The sequence below is a fragment of the Passer montanus genome, unplaced genomic scaffold (genome assembly GCF_014805655.1).
Source record: "Passer montanus isolate IOZ18808 unplaced genomic scaffold, ASM1480565v1 scaffold18, whole genome shotgun sequence".
NCBI classification, from domain to species: domain Eukaryota; kingdom Metazoa; phylum Chordata; class Aves; order Passeriformes; family Passeridae; genus Passer; species Passer montanus.
Genome location: NW_024365381.1, coordinates 10048935 through 10072476, shown reverse-complemented (window position 1 = coordinate 10072476; position 23542 = coordinate 10048935). Strand labels below are relative to the sequence as shown.

The 23542-nt window shown below is 40.0% G+C and overlaps 1 protein-coding gene across 2 annotated transcripts in view; it reads right to left on the bottom strand.

Annotated features, from left to right (window-relative positions):
* Positions 1-20165, bottom strand: part of RBM25 (RNA binding motif protein 25) — a 32810-nt gene extending 12645 nt beyond the window's left edge. The window contains exons 1-9 of one of the 2 annotated variants that reach the window (XM_039704905.1): positions 20034-20165; positions 13279-13399; positions 9626-9675; positions 8030-8200; positions 7677-7734; positions 6353-6513; positions 3533-3715; positions 1277-1330; positions 942-1025 (exon numbers count right to left, since the gene is read on the bottom strand). In XM_039704905.1, coding sequence (XP_039560839.1) covers positions 942-1025; positions 1277-1330; positions 3533-3715; positions 6353-6513; positions 7677-7734; positions 8030-8200; positions 9626-9675; positions 13279-13384 — 867 coding nt within the window. In that variant the 5' untranslated portion in view covers positions 13385-13399; positions 20034-20165. The remainder of the gene's footprint in view (positions 1-941; positions 1026-1276; positions 1331-3532; positions 3716-6352; positions 6514-7676; positions 7735-8029; positions 8201-9625; positions 9676-13278; positions 13400-20033) is intronic. The other variant, XM_039704906.1, reaches the window with a different exon arrangement.
* Between the last annotated feature and the right edge of the window lie 3377 nt (positions 20166-23542).

The window sequence follows — 23542 nt, the reverse complement described above, 5'->3', positions numbered from 1 at the left end:
GGGGCATTTTGAAAGAAAAGAGTGCGCTCAGAAGAGCAGTTTGTTGATACTTCCCTAGGACCACTCCAATCTTGTTGGGGAAAAATTAATATCAACTTTAAGCTAAACATTAAAATAAGAACATCACATGCACAGCTGTGCTCTCCGATCCGCAAGTATCACAGCAGAAACACTCACATTTACACTAGCATTAGTGGAAACTTCTGTAAGTGGGGACCCTGGGGTGGGACTTGATGTGCACAAACATTTCCAAGCCAGTTACCCCTTTGCATATTTTTCTGAGGGGGCATCCATAAGTATAATAAAAAACAGAAACTCATACTTACATCCTATTCCATGTTACTTTCCAAGCTGTGAGTTTCATCTTGCATTAGTCACCATATGATCTCTATCATAATGGTGGGGGTCAATGAATAGATTAGCTTTATGGGAATTTACAGTTCTTCCATGCATCTAAAGTTTGGTAAGTCTGGTAACCACTGACCTAATTTTAATCTTCCCCCACTCTTAACTTAGAACTATTAAAATAAAAGACTTTAATTTAATTCACGTTTCATCTCTTCAAAAATCTTGGACAATGTTACAAATCTACCTAGAGAAACACACTCAAGTGTATGTCTTATACTGCAGCCCCGTTTAGCCTTCACTTATAAATATCTTGACTTAATGTATGTGTAGCAACTTAAGCTGCCTTTATTCATGCTGAAGTGAGAAGACTGAAAAATACTCACTAGCAATCAAAGTCTTAGCATAAAGATGTCACGGGCCACTTTAACGTGGCAACTGTCTTTTTCTGACTTGTAAAGAACTACATGTATATTAAACCTAATACAAACATAATTTTAAGTGATATTGCAATGTACTGCTAAATTTTATAATAGTGTTTTCTTTGGATTTTGAAAAAGCCTAATTTGTATCAAGTGCAAAAACAAGAATACTACCTTGTGTGTGTCTCTGAATTTACTGATCTCTCTTGATATCAGGTCTCTTTTGTCTTCCTCCATTTCTATAGCATTTATATCCTCCTAAAAAACAAGGGGAACAGGAGTAAAAGCATTAACAGCCATCTGTACAGACAAAGGAGAACAAGAGAAAAGCTGAAGGTTAGAAGTTTTCAACCAGTCTGGCAAGAGATAAATAAAGTCCTTCTGCAGTACCAAACCTGACAGTCTGATGTTAATGAGTGGAAAAAAAAAAAAATCAGATGGACAAGAGTCACAAATCTGGCAACTAGCAGTAAACATAGTCATTGTCAAAGCCTACAATGTAAACGAACCTTGGTGATGAGTGGATAAGGTATCAGTGGGGCCACTGGAAATCTGCGGAAAATCTGCGGAAAAATCCACGGAGATTTTTTTTTTTAAAAATTGATTGCACACTACTCTGAAAAACAATGTTTTGTATGTTTGTACTACAAAGCAATATTGTATTGCTGTGATCTCATTTCTTTGATTCAACAAAGTTACAGAAGAACCTCGCTAATTCTCCCTTTGCTGAACTACTTAAAAGCACATAGTGATGTCTCATGTTAGTAAGACTTCACTGAATTACAAGTGCACTACAGGATATTAGTACGCTATGGTAGCATCAGAAACAAGGCTAAGCTACACTTGTCAAAACAAATAAGTATATTTGCAGTCGGTATGTCTTGATCTTATTTACTCGCTAATTCGCAGAATTTGGTAGATTGCACCTGCTCTTATAGTTAGTGCGAATTAGCGAGGTTCCCCCGTGCTTGAAATTGAAAACCAGATTCCACTCACTCTCAGCTCCCCGCACACATTTTCAACTCCCCCACAGCAGTCATGCCTTCACCCAGAAGAACTAACAGCCTCTGCTGCTAACACCAGCAGGAGTCATCTCCACACCAAGCCCTTCAGGGGACAAGAGCCCCAAAGCTGGTGAGTTTCCACACCTCCCTCACCGCCCCCACAACATATCTGCATCCACCTTCCCTTTCCCCCCCAGCCTCAACAGTCTTTCTCTCCCCTCTCCTTTGTGGACAAGAGAACAAGAAGCTAGTACCATCTCTTCACTCCCACCTCTATCCACACAGGCCAAAGATGGCAACTTCCAAGTTTCTTGTCTTCCGTCCCAGTATGGGAAGGATGATAGGGTGCAATTTCAACCCAGAAATGCTGTGTATTTTAAAAGAGCTCATTTGGCTACTTCATTGGCTCAGATTAGTAAAGTTCTACACAACACAGAGCTAAGAGAATATTGCTCTGTTACAGCACCCAGCTTTTCATGACTGCAAAGGTCTCTTACAGTGTTTAACTACCTGGCATTATTCATAGCCATATATATTTACCCACAGGACAATACACATTGTAACAGTGCTTGTAACAAAAAAATACAGCTGATAGCATTAGACAGTGACTCATTTGCAAATTGTCATCAAAGAAAACATCTTCTCCCAAAGGGAGGGAGAAGAAAGAAAAACAAATTCTCAGCTCAGCACTTTTACACCTCAGGTTGGCCATGACTAACAACATTGTGGGAAGATAGACTTGCTCCCTGAGGGAGATGTTTCTTGCACCACATTTAAAATCCACAAGCATTTGAAACTGCATCATTGCCTTGGAATAGGTACTTTGCAGAAGACTTAAGTGGGTAAAAATCTTGGTCAAACAATTTTCCAATCTCTTTCATCTCTTTCCAATTCTCTTTCATATAAGGTGCAGAATGGTAGGTGGGAAAGCCCATTTTCCCATGGTTAGAAACTTTGCTGGAAAAGCTAAGTCTGAGTTTGCTTATCCTTGTTCCCCCTTCTCCATTTTGTTTTAATCCATAAAAAGGTCATTCACAGAAGCAGGTCTAAACCAGAACATTCATTCCTGCTTAACATGATTTTCTTTCGCATTGCAGAAGATAGGAACGCTGGCTGACCAAATTGAGCCAAACTGAGACGTGTTTAAAAGTGATTTTGTAAGGCAGGAAGATTACAATGTGCCTTTCATCCCCGAAGGATCCCTTCAAGGACATACAAAACTAATGAAGTGCTTCCACATATGGGTAGACAGCTGCAACCAGTTGGATCAAGGCACACTACAAGAATGCATTCTAGAAGCAGAGAGAAGTATTTTGTCAAAAACTACCAAATTCATGGCATTACAATAGCACCCTGGCATCTTTCACTGGAAGTGGATGGTATGCAGGAACTCTTTACAGTTGTTTTTTTAAGTTCTTATCTGAAAAACCCTATATGCACATACAGATTAAACTGCACTAAATTCAGTATTTCCACCTTCAGAGAGATGAAAGGTTGGTTCAGTCCTGCCCAGATTCAAACCTGTTGCTCCAAGAAGTTTATGTGCTTAAATCCCTAAACCATCCTGAAAGGATGGTGTCTATAACTGACTAGCTTTCAGCTCAAAAAAAAAAAAAAAAGGAACTGCTGCTGACATCAACGCTTGTTGATTTGTTTTCTCATCAGATGTTTAGGTTTAAAGTATTTGCACAAGGTTTGGCCATTATATAAAGGTGAGTTGAAGAAAAAAAAATCTGTTTTGTCCAAAATCAAAACACATACGTCCTCCTTCTTTTCCTTTTTCTTCTTCCTGGGGTGAGAGTCAGATTCCTGGGAGGGGGCATTGAGCTCGCTGGAATATTCTCGTATTAAGACTTCAATGGCCCCTTTAATTATCTGATCTCTTCTCTTCGTTTCCTCATCCAGTGCTTCATCATCATCATTTGTTGTCTCTGGTCTGGAGTTCTAAGGAAAAATGGCAAAGTAACAGGACTTAACAAATTGAGAGTAATAGTTGTTTTATCAGAAGTTCACCTTTCATCATCACATTCATGCCCCTACAGTATTTACTATAAGAAAACAAAACCCCAAACAAACAATCAAACAAAAAAAAAATACAAAAAAGAGAGAAAATACCAAAAAAACCAAACAACTCACCACATGAAAACCAAACCACCTACAAATACAAGTAATTATTAATTGCATTGTATTAGTCAGGTCTTTTCACACTGGCAATACCACAGTTTATTGCAGTTTTATGGAATGGCTGCAGAGAGCAAGTGTAGAATTGTATAACAAAATAACATACTAAAATAGAACAGAAAAATGGTGATTAAGGCAGTAGACAGGAAAAGAGAGAGCATCCACACGCTCCCAGAAAGGCAATCACTATAGTAGTGCAGCTCTTGGACAAAAGTTTTGCCTTTTATGTTCCAGAACTTCAAGTCACTTCAACAGCAGTTCCTCCAAGCCTTCTACTTAAATGCCATGCAATACAAATGCCTACCTAAAACTTCCAAGCTGCAACTTCAAATTGGAGAACTATATTAAAGAAACATCATTAGGGAAAGCATTCCTTGCACAACAAACTATTTTAAAAATTATTATTGATCAAGTATTTTGCAGTTCCTCATCTTCTTTTTGCCCCTTTCAACCTTGTATGGAGGAAATGGAACACAAAAAAGTGCCTTTCCCTAAATATTACATGAAAGCATAGAAAGATGATGTGCACACCAAGCAAGGTAGCCCACCTCTCGATCCCCTGAATCTTTTAGAAAAATGGAATCTCACCTGAGAATCCAGCTGGGTATCCCGTCAAACGATAGGTGGTGGGTGGAGTGAGGGGGAGGGAAGGGTCTGATGGAGCAGCAGCTAAGAATGAGGGGGAAGGGAGGATTCAGTTGGAGCTGAAGAAGCTGCCAGGCCAAGGAGGAGCAGGCTGAAAAGAGCTAGAAGGTGGTGACAGGGGTGGAATTGAAGAGATCCAGGGAGAAGAAGTGATCAGGGAGAGCAGCTAATAAGATAAAGGTTTGCTTGGTGTGTCTCTGTATGAAATCATGTTGTAGTTTATATGTTCGATTTCTTAGTTCAAAATATTTGAGAAAATTTGAAACTTTTGGATCCAAGTGGCACCAGCACACCAACGATGGTATGAAAGGAATTGCAAGCACTTTGATTACAATGCACTTCCATCAATACTCCTCAGCAATTCACAGCCTTTCTTTGCACCACCACAAAAAGAGTAAAAAACCAGCCAAATCCAATAAAACCCAACAAAAACCATGAAATTAATCTCATTCTCATACAGTTGCCTTCACCAAAGCCACAAACAGTACTCACTGCTGTATTACCATCAATCCCCCCAGACTGACTGTAACGCACAGAAAAGAAGATTCATGGGAGATGTACAAGAACTCCACAAATACTTTAAGCTAGTTTGTAACATCAGCTGTGCAACACAGTATCACATATGATGTCAACATGAAACAAGGAAGAACAGAATGAAAGGGCAATCCAATCAAGCCCTTACCTAAGCTAAGAGCTCATACAGTACTCCATTCAAGCGCCACAAAGTTTGCACTCTGCTTTACTAAGCTACTGGATTTCATCCCAAACACAGGGAATCCAGTCAAAAATATCTCAAGAACTTCAAGTCATCATTATGTCTCTACTTCTGATTAGGTAAAATGAAATAAAAGTATCTGTGTTTCCACTATATTCTACATACATTTAAGAAAAATTCCAAACTGAAAATTTTAAAATTTACTTGCTACAGTGTGATTAGAATTTTTAGTTTTCTAAACCAGAGCCTCTTCTCACTTTGATTTTACAGAAAAAAACTGGTTTTAAGTGATATCTTAAAGCACATACAAAACTTTAGGAGTTAGAGACAAAGCCTGACTTGACTGGGGTTGAAACACAGCAAAGGTTTCTTTCAGCAAAGAAACAGACACCATTAACTTCAATGCAAACTTGTCAATTAAGTATCTTTGCATCTCAATAAGAATTCAACATAGCAAATATCTGCAATTATTTCAGAACAGATACTTAGCTTTAGAAAGGGATAGTACAAAAGCAATTTTCCCCTCTACTAAATGTCTGAAAGCAGTTCACTGCCTGATATCTGTCTCTTCTACTGAATGATCTACTTCCTTCCTTTGCTTTTATTTGTTCCAAAAGATCATCAGTGGGGGGGAAAGAAACCTCAATTCCCCTCAGACAGCAAATTTACAGATTGACAGAGTAACTTTTTCTAGGGCTTAGAAAGCACTTTAAGCACTTTCAGGAGTTTCTAAACAAAAATGAAGCAACAGAATCAAAACATATAGCACCTATTACTACACTTCATAATGAATTACAGAATTTATTCTAGAAATGTAGTTGTAGTTTGCAGGTAAGTTCAAACACTATGGAACTAAGAGCTAACACTTCTCTGCCTTTCAACATATCTTCAGACCCGCTAATGTGATTCTGGCAACATCCTAAAATTAATAAAAGACACAGAAAGAAGTAGAAACTGAGATATGGTCACAATCTGATCTAGAAAGTAATGTTACACTGACATTCTACTAAAAGAAGGCAAATCACACATTATATACATACCCCATTAGATGCCTTTTTCTTTGCTTTCCATTCATCTAGCTGAGCCTTTGTCTTTGCATCAACTTTGACCAGCAGCTTCTTCTCTCCAATCTGGAGGTCATGGAGTAGTCTCAGTGCTCGTAGGGTAGAATCTGGCTCTTTGTACTCACAAAATCCAAAGGCTGAAATTGATGATTGAAATGAGAAGTAAACACATTAAAGCTCTGCAGGTAATTTACTTTGTTTAAAAATGTGTTTTAAATCAATAGACTTGAAATGCAGGAACCTGTTTTTAAAAAGCCAGGAGTACACATCATAAAAACTCAAAGTTCACTCACTGAACTCATCTGTGATATAATTAACAGTCCAATAAATAAGATGGAACCAGTACACACATTGTAGATGTTCTATCCCTGGAAACTTCCATGGTCAGGTTGGACGGGGCTCTGAACAACCTGATCTAGCTGAAGATGCTCCTGCTCTTCAAAGGGTGTTGGACTAGATGAACTTTACAAGGTCCCTTCCAACTCAAACTACTCTATGATTGTGTTTGTAAAGCTTCTGACTTATCTGTCTTAACTAAGAAATTCAGTCTATATGATGACATCTCAGGTGGATTTGCAATTGTCTGATGATCAAGGACATCAATCAACAGCTCTTGCTAAACTAGAGGGAAGGGTTTCAAACTTTCAAATATTTCAAACTAGGTTCTTCACAACAGTTACATAAAAGTGTTAAATGAGAAAAACATTTTTGACAGCAAAATAAAAAAAGTGTAAGATATAAAAAAGCTGAAGGAACTGAACTTCATCCTTAAAAAGAAAAAAACCCCACAAACCTAGCAAGATACAAAAACACAGCAAAAAATAGTAACCAAAATTGTTTCCTGCAGTTACTTTGGAAAGGTCACAAAAATTAAATCAGTGCAACTTGACAATAGGAAAGGTAAATTTTACATCAGGAAAACCTCCTTCACAGAGAAGAACAATACATACTATTGGAAATTACTTGTAAAATTGTTAGAATAGTATCTTCCTTTGGGGGTGAAGTCCAAACTGACAAAGCTTTCTCAGGAATAGTCTATAAAATCATTCCATTTCAGAAAAGAAAGGTAAGCAAACTAGGCTCCCAAGACCTTTTTCCATTTGACCACTCTCAATTATATTATTTGATTCTCAATTACAGAAAATACTAGCCCTTTACTAGAAAGCATTTCACAGCTATCATACTACAGCATCTCAAAATGTAAAATGGTTAAGAACAGCAACATGTCACGATATTAAAATGCTGCCAGCTAATAAAAACAAACATATATCTAGAGATTTTGAAAAGCATGAACAGTTACCTTGAAGTTTTCCAGATGCCCCTTGCACTCTCTTCCAACTCAAAACCAAACCACATTTCTGCAATTAAGACAAGTATTATTAACTATTATATTCAAAACATTATAAAAATGTAACCACTTTTTGCAAAATGTTATAAAAATTAAAACGGTAAATTCTACTAAAAATAAAATACATCTATATTCAAAGACATCTACAATGGAAAAAAACTCTACTCTCCATTACTGGATTCAGGCATAGTGGGCTGCTATTCCAGTGAGTGGGAATAGCTCTGCTTTAAGTTTCAATACATTGCTTGTGGGTCCTTTATTCATCAGCCAGGGATGAAATTTAACCAGCAGTCCACTGTACTTACTGCTAGAAGCTGCCGTATGAGCATGTCCGAGGCCTTCTCTGAAATGTTGCCTACAAAAACAGTAGTAGTGGGACCGCAGTTTTCATCATTTTCTTTGTTCTTTAAGCCAGGATGGTCTTTTCTGACTCCCAAATGTTTTCCAACCATAGACACTGTGGTAGGAACTAACACCTGTAAAGAGGAGGAGAAGTTGTAAAATAAGCATTGGACTGGTTTGGGTTTTTATTTAAATCAGTAAGACATGAGACTTGGGGATGTACACTTATTTCAAATTTGAATTTTCATACAAACCTCATTTAGGCTTATGGAGTAAGACACCAATAAGCAGTTCAGGCTTTAATACTTTCTACAACACAAAAAAAGATGGCCATTTTCTGGCAAAGGAAGATAACAAAAGACAACTGAACACAGCCACTGGAGGTCTTAAGGTGAACATACAGTAACATTAGGTATTATTTATCCTACATATAACAAGCTTGCAACGTTTGAGTCACTGGAAGTTGAATTACCTTTCCTAATAGTGTAAAAACCAAGCTGGGAATAAAAAAGTAACTCTGGCTCAAAGGCTTCAATGGACACATGATCTTAAAGCTTCCACACAGTGAATAAACACTACTGCTTTATTTAATAAGCACACACCACAAAGCCTCTTTAGGTTAAGGAGCAAATATCTACAAATTAACTCTACAAAGATAGGCAGGATCATCTGCTCCATTTTGCTACATTCTTTTCACCTAAGCTTCAACAGTTTCTTCTCACACCTTTCTATAAGTATCACTTACTAAAAGTTATTTTAATCACAAAACTGAGAAATAAATTTGTTTCAGTATCTCTGTCTTAAACACACTGGTTACCATGAACATATCCTCCAGTAGGAGATAATACAAGCTGTCAAAAAATTCTGTATTTTGGGGAGATTTCACTTCTGCAAAATCGCACAAATGGTAACTCACCTTGAAAACAAGAAGTAACTTTTATATTTTAAAGCACACTTTTTTCCACCCAAAAATCATAAACCTCCCTTCCAACTTGAAATTTGTAAGACAGACAAAGAAACCTTTCATTTGCTTTTCCACAGATGGATATTTCATCTATTCCTTTTCCTGCAACATGGAGACAGCAAGCTTATCTGTAAGCTTGTCAAATCACACGTTTTTGGACAACCCAGCAGTGCTCTGTGATAGCCTTATAAACCTGGATGAGGTAATGCCTCCAGGGTACTATGTCAGGGCTACAACCTCCAGAGTAAGAGACCTGGAATCTCCCTGATCTAACTGTACTGCACAGGAAGAGCACACATGATCCAAAGACAAAACTTTTCACTGTATTCTGTTCACTGTATTTGAGAGAAGTATGTCTTCTTGCAAGAACAATAATTGTTTCACCTCTGCAGCTGGTGGCTCCAGACATTACTTCAAACTTTGTCTCGGTCAGAAATTAGCAAAACATTTGCATTATAGTTGCATTTAAAATTAAGCATTCTCTTCCATAGTAGAATTTTGACAGAATACAGTGAAACAAAAACACTGTTGACATATACTAAGTTTTACTCTCAATTTTATTTGGCTATAATCTCATCCCTATTGTAATACTTACAGTTGGAGCAGGAGCCATGATGCCCATTGGTACAGGAATCATAGGGGTCCCTGAAAAAGACAATACATTAATATTAGTCTGCCCTGTTGAGAACTGATGAATACAAATGGAATCACTGCAGACATTTTTAAACTAGACAGCGATTTTGGTCAATAAGAATTTCACAGTACTGATTACCAGTAATTCCTCAAGCATTCCATTGAAGTACATATAACATACCATAGGCATCCTGGTCACTCCTGGTATTACCATTTCAACTTTGTCACACACAAATCTATTTTCAGAGCATATTCAAGTCACAATATTGTTCTAGAAGACAGGGGGGTGATAAATGAGGCAGGGAATTCCTGAGAGCAAAGGCAGATGATGCCCTGTAGATGATCTTGTTCCCAGCTTACACAACTCCCACAGCACAATGGTTTTTGCACATGGCTTTAGGGTTGAGGTCCTGTAGAGAATGGCACCAGGCTTCATGTCCCTATTTATGGAATAGCTTAATAAAGGCAGCATAAAAAACCTCTATTGAGAAGCTGCTAAATACTTCACTTGGCACTCTCCAACACCTAATTTAGAGCAATACAGAAGTTAAATAATATTAATTAATTCATAATAAATAATATCTTAATATTTAATCAAATGAAACCACATAATAGCTCTTTTACACTACCAAATTCGCTGGCAGCTTTAAACACTTTCATGAGCCAATATTTGATCATAAGAAAGGCTCTTTATCTTTACAGGCCAACTACTAGAAGTTAAATATATTAAGTGAATGGATTTCATCAAAACTACTTGTTGGTCAGCAGACATACTGAGACTTGAGAACAGTAAGGTCAATCTCATGTTCTTCACAGGGATCCTATTATCTCCTTTTCTTTTTTTCATTCTACAAACTTCCATTGTTTTTTCTCTCTCAATCCTTCCCTTACTGTTGTATTCAGAAAATCCTAAACAAACTTCTGCAACCTGCTGCCCCACAACTTGTTCCCCCACTTTCTCTAGTGTTTAGTCTTAAAACACTTCTCCTCAGACACCCTTTCCAGTTTTTTCCTCATCCACTCTGGTTTTACTTTATTTATGTTTTTATTTTCTCCAGCTCTCAATTCTTTTCCTCAGTCCATATTAAGGTCATTCTATGTCTTATTCCTCCAAATCATTCAGACAATCAAAACTGTATTGCTCTCCCATGTTCTCCATTTCAATACACCACAGCATCTCACAGGCTGCAGCAACTACTCCCAAGTAACACTGGTTGCGCAGCCCTATAATTAATATATTTAGCAAACACACTTGTGTTATCACTGATAATTCTATGAAACTATCTGCCCAATGTTCAGCAGAAGCCACAAAAATCCACTGAAATAACTGGCATCATCAGGAAACATAATGACCACAAAGGCATCATTTAGCTGCCACACAAAAGCTTGGTGCACCTACGGTTTTGACTAAGGCCTACAGACCTGGTCTCTGCAGCCCAAGGCTGCCCAGCCTCAGAGAACAACACCTACATGACTTCACTGGTGAAGCAGCTGCTTCACTAGGAAAGGCTGCACGCTCTGAGACTTTGCAAGTGTGGAGGTTTGCAGGGCATGGGACATGGCTGACGTGTACAGAACCACTGCACTCAACTCCCACATCACAACTGGGGCAGGAGGGGACACTGAGTAGGCAGCGAGTTTAAAGACAGACTTAAGACTAAGAGAACAGCACTTTTCACAGCAGTTAATGAACTTTTCAAATTCGGTTTAAGAGGTGACAGAGATGAAGAGAGTAAAAAATTCCAAAATGTTCATATGTGACAGGTCCAGAAAAAGACAAAGAACAACCAGATCTAAGATCCCTAACACTACCTGTGTATGAAGCAACAGACTCAGAAAGCAGACAGGGATACAGGGCCACCCTAAGTACTGCCTTCTAGTCCCACTGCCACACAATGCATCAGCCTATATGGACTGAAGGTCTGATCTACTACAGCATTTCCAGCACGCAAAATGGGGTTTTTTACACCTTAGTGGTACCAGTAATCTTCAGAGATTTATCAGAATCACCTCCTTATCAAATCTTCCACACTAATATTGGGAAATGCTAGAACTTCCTGTTTTTAGCAACTGTATTTTTAAGCAAAGCAAACCACCTTTCCTAACTTCATTATAACGGAAACAAACTACTCCAGCTGAAACTCTTCAAAAAATTACAGGCTGAGGTAACTAAAACAAGAATTTTTGACCAAACAGCAAGCTAAAGATAATATTGTAAATTGCTAAAATTGTGATGTTACATAGGGACTAAATTCAGAGCAGATTTCATAAAATCTCTGTGGTATTTTAGCTCTACTGATGTGCTTATACTAAGAAGTGAGATCCATACCCTCTACAAGTCAAAAATATGTTGCCTGCATAGGCAAGCAAATTACGTTTCTCTTATGCAGACAAAAGTTTTATTCTCACCCAACACCAGCCTTCTCCACTCTACATACTATGCAGATTTGTAATACTAAAATGAGACTATTTAAACACAACAAGAGAACAAAAGGATCTTTGTCACATATGCTAAAAAGCAAAATGTTCAGAGCCAAAAATTATAACAGGCATTTTAAAATATATTTCAGAAAGATTTTTTTTAAGTATCTGGTGTTTTATACACTAGTATACACAAACTGGAGCTAGAAAAAATAAGAGGCATGATTTTAAAATTCAAACTGAAATTTTTGATGGCAGGATGCTATCTAAGCAACTCTGCCTTTATCAGAAATAGGTAACATCTTATGGTTCTCAAGAAAAATGTTTAGAAAAATTAATGCAAGTGAAGATTAACCTGATAAATGATGTGCAAAAAACTTTTTGTAGTTCAACCATCAGTTTTTTGAATGCCTATATCATCTGTAAAACAATCCTGTATAACACAGTTTAAGACAATATAGACAAGACAGGAGTAATTTTCTGCAGCTCTTGTGATGAATTCTGAAGAGGTAATTTTCTGATGCTTTCCCACTTGCTCTGTGATTTCCAACCTCGAGTCATCATTATGTATACTCACAATGTACAGAAAGCATATTGCTCCAGACCAACAAGCTAAAATCTCAACTCAAAAAACAGAGGTTGATCTTACAGATTAACAAAGATAAAAGGTAGGAATAATTTTGGGAAGATCTGAAGAAATTATAAGACTAACTGTAAATTTGCAAGATGTTTGGACGAAAGAATATAAGAAGCAAAACAAAAGAAAGTGGGACACTAAAATGGAGAAAAACAACTCAACAAGTTGGACCTTCTTTAAAAGTTACTCCTCTATTTTCATATTACACGTACTCAGCACACCCAAGAGTTTCCAAAGGCTATTACAATGAATTACTGTCAAAACAGTGGCTTTGGAACACCTAACATGAACAGAAATCACCACTCAGCTTCAGTCTTGAATAAAGGCTCAAGAAAAGGCCAGTATTTCATTTCTGGTCAAAAGTAAACAGTTTGGTACACCAAAGGGGCTTGCTCACACAAGCATGATCAGTGGGAAAACTAGAAACTCGACTGCAATGTGCACCAATGAGAGTTACCGAGATATATTATTTACTAAAGTTAATGGCTTTTAAAGGAATTCAGAATAATAGAAAGAAATTAAATTCTACAATATTTCCACATATTAACATAACTTACCAGGAGGTACAGGTGGAGGAAAACCAGGAAACTGTGGAGGTGGGATCCCAGGGGGAAGTGTTGGGATTCCCATAGGAGGGCGATTCAAATGAGGCGGAAAAGACATTCTTGCAGTCACAATCTGTAAAAAAGACAGAAAATGAAATTGTATTAGTCCGTTCCCAAAATGTAATTACAAAAGCACTGAAGTGGTAAATGTCCATAATTATTTAAAATTTTTATATGGACATTCAACTACAAACTAAACCTAATTTTTCAACTTTTTTTTCCCCCAGCTATTCATTATGTTAGAGACGTAGTAGAAGTCTTCTTTCTCAATTCAAAACAGCACTTCTAAGGAAGTGTTTCAGAATGAAGTGAAAAACAAAGCTATATCTAACTCCTCAAACCAATGAAGAGCATTTAACAGTTTGTACAGTTTCTTTAAAATAAAGCTATCTTTGCAGTATTAGAAAGCAAAACTGATCGTGTAACACATTTTCAATAAAGCAAGTAGTTCTGTTGTACAAGAAGTGATCACACACAATACAACTGTAGAACAAGACACCAGAAAGAACTGGGACGTTGCAATGCTCAGCATTAACAGGAGTTGTATTTAGGATAACACGGGGGAGATTTTCAAATCCCAGCAGAGAGAGAGTTAAAAGCTTGAAAGAGGGTTCTATGATCTATTTTTAACTTCCCAGTCCTCAAATCTCCTAGAACACAACTTGGACATCAGCCCATGAGCTGAGTGTCAACATGCTCCTATAGAGAGTGAAGATAATTTCAAACACTATTTTCTATTCAGATTATTATTTTACATGCATATTACTGACCCTGAAACAGAGACCACCCAGTCATAAAACACTCAAGACACAAAAAATAGTGTATACATAACTTAATACAACTAAGGCATGCATTCTTGCTTCTAGTACTGTTTCAGTAACCTTACACAGTCAAGTTTTCACAGAAGGCTGGCCCTCAGTTCTAAAAAAAACCAAAACTGGTCACAATATTACTGCTGAGCATATACCTACATTCACACCGCAGTGAGGAAGCATTGGAGAAGCTCACACACAGTGGATCATGTGGATGTGAATCACAAAGGCACAGTACCACAAGTGACAAGAACCCAGTAAGCTGTCAGCAGAAACGGCTGCGTTTCTCACTGGGCTCTACAGACTGCCTTACAACCTCCAGAGTCAGATCTGCACTGCAACTGCTTTCCAAACAGGCAACTGTGAGTCAAAACTGATGCAAGGCTGTCTAGAGAAACAGTTATGATAAGCAAAATCCTGATACATGCAACAGAAGTGTAGATTGTAACATGCTTTCTTCAAGCCAGGAACACAATGGCACTGAACACACAAGGAATGGAACACAAGTTTTCCTCAGAGAGATGTACCTTCCAGACTTGTTCGAGAGCAAGCCACTAGTCTTAAATACTAGAAGTAAAAGGCAGTATCAGTACTCTACCATAACAGCAGGTACATCTGAAAAATGTAAAAAATTCTAATAACAGAACCACATAGAAAAACTTTATTCCCTCAGACTCTGGAAACAACTATGAGAGATAAACATATATAGCAGACTGGAAAGGATGAAAGAGAAACCCAGATGTATTTGGTAATACCTTCTAACACCAGAACTTACTTATTCTGGTCTAAGAACACACATATAACTCTATCACATAATTAATGCAAGGAAACATTTACATATAAATCAATTACACGAGGTATGTGATGAGGGCATTCACTGACCCCTAAGGGCATTTATCAATACCTCACCAGGCAAAACAATGAACACTCCTGTGACACAAAGTCTAAGATGGCAGAAGAAATAAGAGAGCAAATGCTAACATTTTTCCAACAGTTCAAAAACATTTTTATGCAATCTAACAAACATAAAACCTCCTCTCCCTTTTAAAATCCATATGCCTAAGAACACATTTCCTTTCTGCAATTCCTGAATTTTTAAAACTGTATAGGCAAAAAAACCCAGCAAATATGTATGCCATTTTATTTTAAAAACAGTTGCTTATTGTCTCCTCAGACTAAGTGTACATCAGCTGACATTCATCTAGAATCTGGAACGTGTATGGTGTGGAAGGGAACAGAACTCCCTTATCTGCCCAGGTATCACTACTTGAAACTTTTAGACACACAAAAAAAATAGCCAACAGAAAACCCACAAAATTAAGATCTTTAAGGCCCCTCAGTTCTTACCTACATTTCAAGCTGATAAACAACTGGATAAAATTCAAAGCTGTCTTGGGGTAGATGGTGCAAACAATAAGATACTGGGTCTGAAATGGTTCTAAACAGGCTACAACAGAGTTGCACCACCAGAGGTCCACCCGAGGTTAATGTGTGGTCTGTAAAACATATAAGAATAACTGGGGAAGTAATTTTCCAGGCTGCCTGTAGGTGCAATCCCTTCTCTCGCTCTGATAAGCACTTTATCTGAGCCATCATTTTGGAGATACCAACAAAAAAAGCCTGGGGACTAAGAAGTGAATCAATTCTTTTAATTCAAAGATGCTGAAACATACCATAGCCAGTGGATGTTAAATATGCACAGAGAAGGAACTGTTTGGTTGGGGTTTTTCATAATTTAAATTAAAAAACCAAAGATTTAGCAGTCAACAAAGTTACTGTTGCTGCATAAAAGGAGAAAGGCAGTAAGAAGAGAACACACAGTGTCTTTTAATCTTTCAGGCAGATGATGTGGAACACACTGTGTTATACACTGTGCTTCACCAGCCCATTTCAAAGCACTTCCTTCTTTCTCCCCCCACTCCCCATATTTGTACAATTATTTTCACAGCAGTTAGAAAGCTGCCCTGTTACTGACTTAATTCTTACATGGACCAACCTTAGCAACTCTGCCGCCTGTGGCATTTAAGATCAAAACTAGAACTAAGGAAAGCCTTGGTCTCTTTCTCACTACTCTGCGTAACTGCTAATGTGAAAGCAGCAGAGAGAACAGTTTAATTCTGCTTCCATTACGAAAGCTGTGAGGATGAGATACCTGAAACTGCTCAGTGGAGAAGTGAGAGATCTGGACAAGGGAGGAAGATGCATCCAAGATGCTACAATGAAGGGAACTTCATTGTACAACACATTATTTTCTGTAAGGAGCTAGAGAACACACCAAAAATGTAGATCTTCTTCCAACAGTCAGAGGGGCTCTGTATCAAATTTCTAAGCAACTACAAATCAAAGGTTAGCTATGAAAATTTAGGAGATGCTAAGCTGGATCTATGTAGAATACACCTGCAGATGTGTCAGGAACAGTACCTTGAAGTTCTCTGCAGACTGTCCTCCTACCTCGCCAGTACAGTTCAGTGATCAATTTCTGATACATTTATTGTGATCTTTGGAATGTACACGGTGATCTTCCAACTTCCCCAATTTATTCAAATGTCTAAGTAAGAAACTAAACAGTCCTGACATATTTTTAAAACTGACTTATGGAAGTATAGCCTCTAGTGAAACTGAATGTAAAGCAGCATTCTTGACAGCGGCAGTTTAACTAGCAGCTCTCTAAGCAAGAGTTTAACTTGTGTGAATGTTACAGTGGTCACAAAAATATAGGAAGAAGAAAAGCAGTGATCAATTGGCCTGATACCACTCAAAATACTGAAAAACCGATATTTTTCCCTCCCAAAATGATGGATTTATGTCACATCTCAGACTCAAAGTGCAGTCAGTTTAGGCTGTGTCTGTGCCAGCAAGCAATACAATAGGAACAAGTCCGTGAAACAAAACTAATGGGAGTTAAGACTAATGTCTACACTACATGTTTTGGGGAGGCCCACCCCACTAAAATGCCAGTTTGTACCTACGAGTGCATTTTTGAATATATTTTCATCCAAAAGGAATTCAGCTTATCCACTGGAATAGCACAAACCAATATGAAATAAACTTCCTAAGTGATGATGAGACTTCCTTCAAGAGCACACCCTTGATCCAAGTGAACACAGTAACGTAGGTGAACACTTTACTAGCCTTGGGCCATTTCTCTAAGCTGCAGATTAATTACATAATGGATGGCAAAACACCTAAGTTTACTCTACGAAGACCCAGCTCAAAAACAGCCTGAGCTACTAAGGCAAGTGCTACACAAACACAGCTATAATATTCCAGGTTCAACTTTGGCCCACAAGGAACTCAGCTGCTTTCTACACTGCACTTCTGACTGAAGTCCTGGTGGAATCAAGCAACATGCAGAGCAAGCTGCACCAATCTCCTGAAACTTGGAGAGAGTACAGAGGTATACCCATAGGTTCTAAGGTTTGGTAAAATCCATTGAGACTAGTTCATCCTGTCATGGTGAGATCCCTGCTGGGATGGAGCTCTGTCCACTAGGAGTGTGTTGGCTCTGATTTACAGCTAAGCAAATGCAGAGAGCTCGCCTCAGGGCTGGAATCAAGTGTCTGAGTTCACACAGAACTCAAAACTACTACAAAACATGGATCACCATCACCCAGACACTGCTGCCCTGTTCTTCTTTATCATCTCTGACTCCTAGAAGTCCCAGTAAGAGTGGACTGATGTTGTACTGGTCCGGCTGCATTGTTAATGCAATAATTTCTTTTTAAATCACAGTATTCTTTTAACCTTCTGTTTTACTGACCCCATTTGTTTAAACAGGGGTGAAGAGATATGCCATAAGCAGAACATAAACTCAATTTAAATTGCTGGTAATGAATGTATTTTAAATTGACAATTCCATCATCTAGTCAGGGCAGTGTCAATTCTCCCAGTGTTACAGGATTTATATTAGTATCTCTGTTTACATTACAGAAACTTTATGGGCAAAAGTTTTGTTTATTTAGAAACTTGCAAAACATCTTGACCAATTTCAAAGCACTGCAGCTCCCCATGAAGCAACCAGTTACAATACTTACTACTGTTACACCAAACAAAGTTAAAACTGACTGCAAAACCCCTCAAGTCTTAATGCACAAATAAACTTCACCTGTTTTAGGAATACATACATGAGGTGTCACATCAACAGTGACAGTATGGCTAATCTAGTTTGATTTAATTTTATCTGATTTTAATTTCCTTTCAGTATTTTCCCAAAAGACTTGTTCTGCACCACAAAAAGTCTGTACCCTTAGTCTAGACTAAGTTGCACAAAACAGCTGTGCAGACTGAAGAAAACCTATGCAACAAACCCATCTGTTAAAGTCTGTACTATCACACAGGTTTGTGCATTGGTCTCCACACAATGGATGGATATTTAAGTCATTCCATTATAAAAGCAATCTCCTAGTTTGTCACCCAACAAAGCTGCTGTTTATATTATTACTTGTCATCAAAAAAGCTCCCTAAAAGAAAAATCTTCTATTCCAAGCCAACTGCTTTCCTCAGTGAAAATGACTGCTTTCTCAGACCTCTACAGTTTCCTCCAAAATGTCCTGCAAGCAAAGCAAGATTTAAATGTTAAACACAACAGACATGGGGAGAGATAAAATACATTATAGATTTCCTAAGCTAAGAATAAAAACACTCGTATTTGCTCTAGCTTGTTTTTCAGAGGTGATCTAGAAAGAGTTTAGTAACTCTGTGGAACAGTTGCATCCCACACTGTTATTATGAAGCAACACAAAAAGCAATGTGTTTATCTCAACCAAAGCCTCAGCCCAAAAGCCCTTTACGTAGGGGTCCATTAAGTATGTAATCAGAACTTTAAGGTATTTAATTTAATTCCTAATTCTGTGCCTCTGCATCCATATAAAGCCCTGACTGGTGAAGTGACTTTCCATTCTAACTTGCCCATTGACTTTTCCCAAAACAGAAACGTGGCTGTGGCATTACAACACTTACATGAAGGAGCACTCAGAGGCAGAGAAACAAGAAAACACAAAGCACTCTGATCAATGCCAATCCTTCACAGGTAAAGTAAGAAACTCTCCTATCTTCTTAACTCTCCTTCCTTTTAATTTGCTCTGAACTCACCCCATAAACGCTGATGCAATACCTGAAGTAATGCTTTCCTGCCACACACAAAAAAAAGGACTAAAATTAAGTGTGTGTGTATTTTAGTCTGAATGGGCAAAGAAATACAAAACTTTTAAGAGCTCACTTTCTCTAAGGCCGTTAACGACCAAAAAAAAAAAAAAAAAAATCAAACCATTAGTTGTGTTCAGGATATTCCTTATCCTGTGTTGAAACAAAAAACTCTCCTTCAGGCAAACAAAGGTCTTTTTCTTCAACGGAAAAAGACATCATAAGAAAGACATGCCGTGTGCACATCGCAACGGCTCCTGACACGGATGAATCACCCTCGATTATTTTCCGCACGACCTGCTAACACGTGTTTTAAGATGACCACGCCAACCCACAGTAAGGACAATAACTTCCTTGTCGCAATATATCGCGTTTCCTAGCGGGATCGGTTTCCCCGCCGTGCAAAAGTAAAAACCGCACGCACAGTGCCAGGCGGGCGGGCCCGGGCAGCAGCGGGGGCCGCCAGCAAAGCCCGGCGCAGCTCCTCGCTCCTGGTCCCGGCCGTGCGACGGGCTCCGCTCGCCTCCCGCGGGGGCCGGCGGAATGGACTCCCCCGCGCCCCGGCGGGAGAGGAAGCGAACGGGCCCCGCGAGCGGCGCCCCGAGGCCGCTCGCCCGTTCCACGCCCCGTCCAGGCCCGAGCCGCCTCCGCAGCGAGCGACGGTCCCGGCCGCGCCTCCGCCCAGCGGGCGGCCGGAGCGCCGCCGCTGCGCGCCCTCCCTCCCTGTTCCCCCCGCAGCCCCTCGGTTCTCACCGCTCGGCTGCGGAGCGGGGCGGGGATGGCGCCGGGGAGCGCTGGGCCGGCTGAGGCCCCGCTAGGCCGCGAACACACCGCGCCGAGCCGCCGCCGCCGCGCCGCGCGGGGTCATGTGACCGCCTCTTCCGCCAGCGGCCCGGCGTGCACCGCGCCGCGCCGCCACAGAGGCGGCCGTGCCAGAGCGCCCCCGCTCGCGCCCGGGCAGTAGCGCGGCCGACCATAGAGCGGCGGCGGGCAGAAGGGCCGGGGGCAGCCAAGGCGCATGCGCGCCGCCGTGACCCGGCTCACAGCTCCGCCATGTCGAGGTCAAGCGCCGCCCGCGGGGCTGGGGCGGGCTGGAGGCCCTGGAAAGGCTCCGGCTGTGGGTGGCACGGAGCCTTGCCCGTGTGTCAGCCGTCATGGCCCCCTCAGGCAGACACTTGGGCCTCGTGAGCTGCGAGCGGCCGGGGCGGGCTGTACCGCAGGCAGGGAATCCCCTCACTCCACCTGCCCGCATTGTTTGGGACGCAGCCCAGGACACAACTGGCTTTCGTGGAAGGTTCATGTGCTGTAAAAGACCGAAGGATTTACACAGCAAAAAGAGCGTGTCTTAGGCAGCTGTGTGCTCATCAGGAATGTTCACTGTGCTGTTGGCATCTACAACTGGTAGTTTCTCTGACCTACTTTCAGCATTTAGGCTACATTAAGAGACAATTTTCAACATGACATGCAAGACAGTAATTGCTGTAGTTACAACACTCGTGGAAATGAGTTGCAAGTGGAAAGAGGAAGTGATTATGAATGAGAGCAACATGATCTTACAGATTATTATGAGGATCGCCGCAAAATGAACATATGCATAAAGCTGTTTAAAAAATGTTGGATTAGCTAAGGGAAAAAAAAGGTGTTGTATTTTCCATTGCTTAAAGAAAAGTGCCCAAAAGACAAGAATCCAATGCCAAAATCTCCACCTGTGGACCAACTTCTTCAGCACAAAGAGGTTAAAACTATCTGGTTGATGTCACACGTGCTACTGAACAGCAACAACTGCGTTGGAACTGAGGTGCTGCTCATCACCTTGCTTTACAAGATGATGTGTAAGGGTAAATCTTTTAGCAATAGGAGATTTAAGAAATACTTCCAAGATTGAATGTAATTTTTCCCCCCACCAGAAAAAGCATTTTTACTATTAATTACAGCTTATTCAAAACAGCTGGTGTATCTCCCTGAAACTAATACAAATTTAGTAATACAATACTGACTACTGTTACTATTTAAAATAATTTATAAGCATACCTAAGAAAACCAAGGAACAGAGAAAGGGCATAACAAAAATGTTCAGAATCTTCTCTGTGTTGTTGTCTCAGACAACAACAGCTCAGCTTAAAAAAGAATTGTGAACTCCAAACTGATATGTACTGCTGTAATAATTTTTTATTTACAGGAAACATTGCAAGGCTTTGCTCATGTACACATTCATCTTTTTTTTTAGCCAAAGAAATAGGCTATTTTGCATTTATTCTTACACAAATCAACTTTAGCCTTCTGTATCTTTCTTAATCAAGGAAGAATAGCAGCAGAAGCATCCAGTAAATGTAGCTACTTGCCTGTCTTTAGTCTTTCTGCTATGGGATTTTAGAATACCCCTAGTGCCTGTATTATCTTCCTGCCTTCCAGTTATGCAACTGAGATCCCTTTTCCTGATCACAGTTCACTTTCTTCAGTTCTCACTGCAAACTCCAGAATTTTGTGCTCAAGCCAGTCATAAAGGTTGCAGTACATGGCTTTTAATATTAAGGTTAAAATTAAGAGGTGCTCTTTTTGTCTGCCAATTGTCTTATATTTCAAGCATGAAAAATCATCCCAAAAACGTTAGGCAGCACCTCAGGGTACAGGGATCCCACTGTTTCTAGACTATGCATTTTGAACATTTCATATGCATTTTTTCCTCCCTTCCTCATAGCCTTAAATTGCTCCCTCTATCACGTTACCAGTCCAAACAGAGGCACTTAGAGGAAGATGCCTTAGATGCCAGACTCATTGATCTCATTCCTTGGCCCCTCTAAATAGCACTGTGAGATTTAAACATTTCTACCTCATATGTATTATTTATATTCATTATTCAGGATTTTTTCAGTCTGAAGACATTTGGTTCACCAAAACTTTATTCTTATAGTTGTCAGTCTATTTTGTCAATCTCTTAAATTAATCTTTTATGCAAAATACCGAGTGAAAATACATTATTGTATCAGCATGAAAGAGAACAGGGAAGAGAGTTACTGTGCCAGTCTTCAGTCATTCATCATCACTAAGCTGCATAGAAGAAATAATTAAATAATGTATATGCCAACACAAATAGAGTACAATCTAGTATAATGAAAGTACTTCAGCAATACACTTTAATTCTGAGAGGGCCTCAGTCACTCCTTGTGTTAGAAAATTAATTGATGCCTTATTTTCACAGTAATTGCACCTGTTGACTCAGTTTTGTGAAATGATGATACTTCAAAAGGTAAACTAGCAATCAGTGCCTTCTACATGGATATCCAATTTTGTAATTTGGCTCCCTTTTGAAACTGTTTGGCTAAAACTGAAGCAGGGGACCAAAGGATGGGCACCTTCCAGCTGTCTGTTAGTGATTATCAACATGTAATGTCCACTGAAGGAAAACAGTGCATGTCCCTCCTCTGGTGAAGTAACCACTAGCATTTGATCCAAGAGAAGTTGCCTGTGCACCGGCTGTGCTACAACAAAAATATTTTTGCATGTTATCTAAATCAGCCAATGAAAAATAACTGGCTATTTTCTTGTAGCACCCCATGAGCCAACGTGGGGTTGGAGCCACTACTGGCCAAGGTCCTTCCTCACTGAGTGGTTTCTTTGACCATCTCTGTGTGGTGTTCACCTCCCATTCCCATGGCTCCAGTTTGTGACAGTGAATCTGCCATTTCTTGGCAGGTGTGTGCCTCTATTTTGGACCTGCAATCTCTTTCAGCTATGTAAATAATGGCTTCATTCACCATAGGTTGAAGCTACAGTTGTGAAAGAAACTCCAAAGGCTGCAAAGACAGTGACCAGTGGCTCTCCTTGTCGAGACTCCATTTAAACCCATGAGTGGCAGATGAGATTTGGGCGCCAAGTGCTCTGTTCTCAGGTGGACACCGTGATCCATTCATTTGCCAGACCTGGAGGCCTGGGAGCAGCCGCCTCGCAGTTCTCCAGGCGGTGGGAGGAAAGAGCTTCGCAACGAATTTCATCCCTTTAAACCCTGCTGGGAGCTGTTTACACTCCTCCGGCGCAGCTCCTTGGGGAACCCAGGCAGGTGTGAGCCAGTGGGGCGAAAACAAAACGAGGGGAGCAGAAAACCTCCGCTCCACCGCGCGGGCCGCGGCCCCGCGCCTGCCCGCGTCCCGGCCGGCGCGGCGAGCCCGGGGCGGCGCAGCCTCGGGACTACAGCTCCCGGCGTGCCAGCGCCGCCCCGCCTGCAGCTCGCCGCCTTCCCGTCTCCGCGGTGAGAAAATAACCCC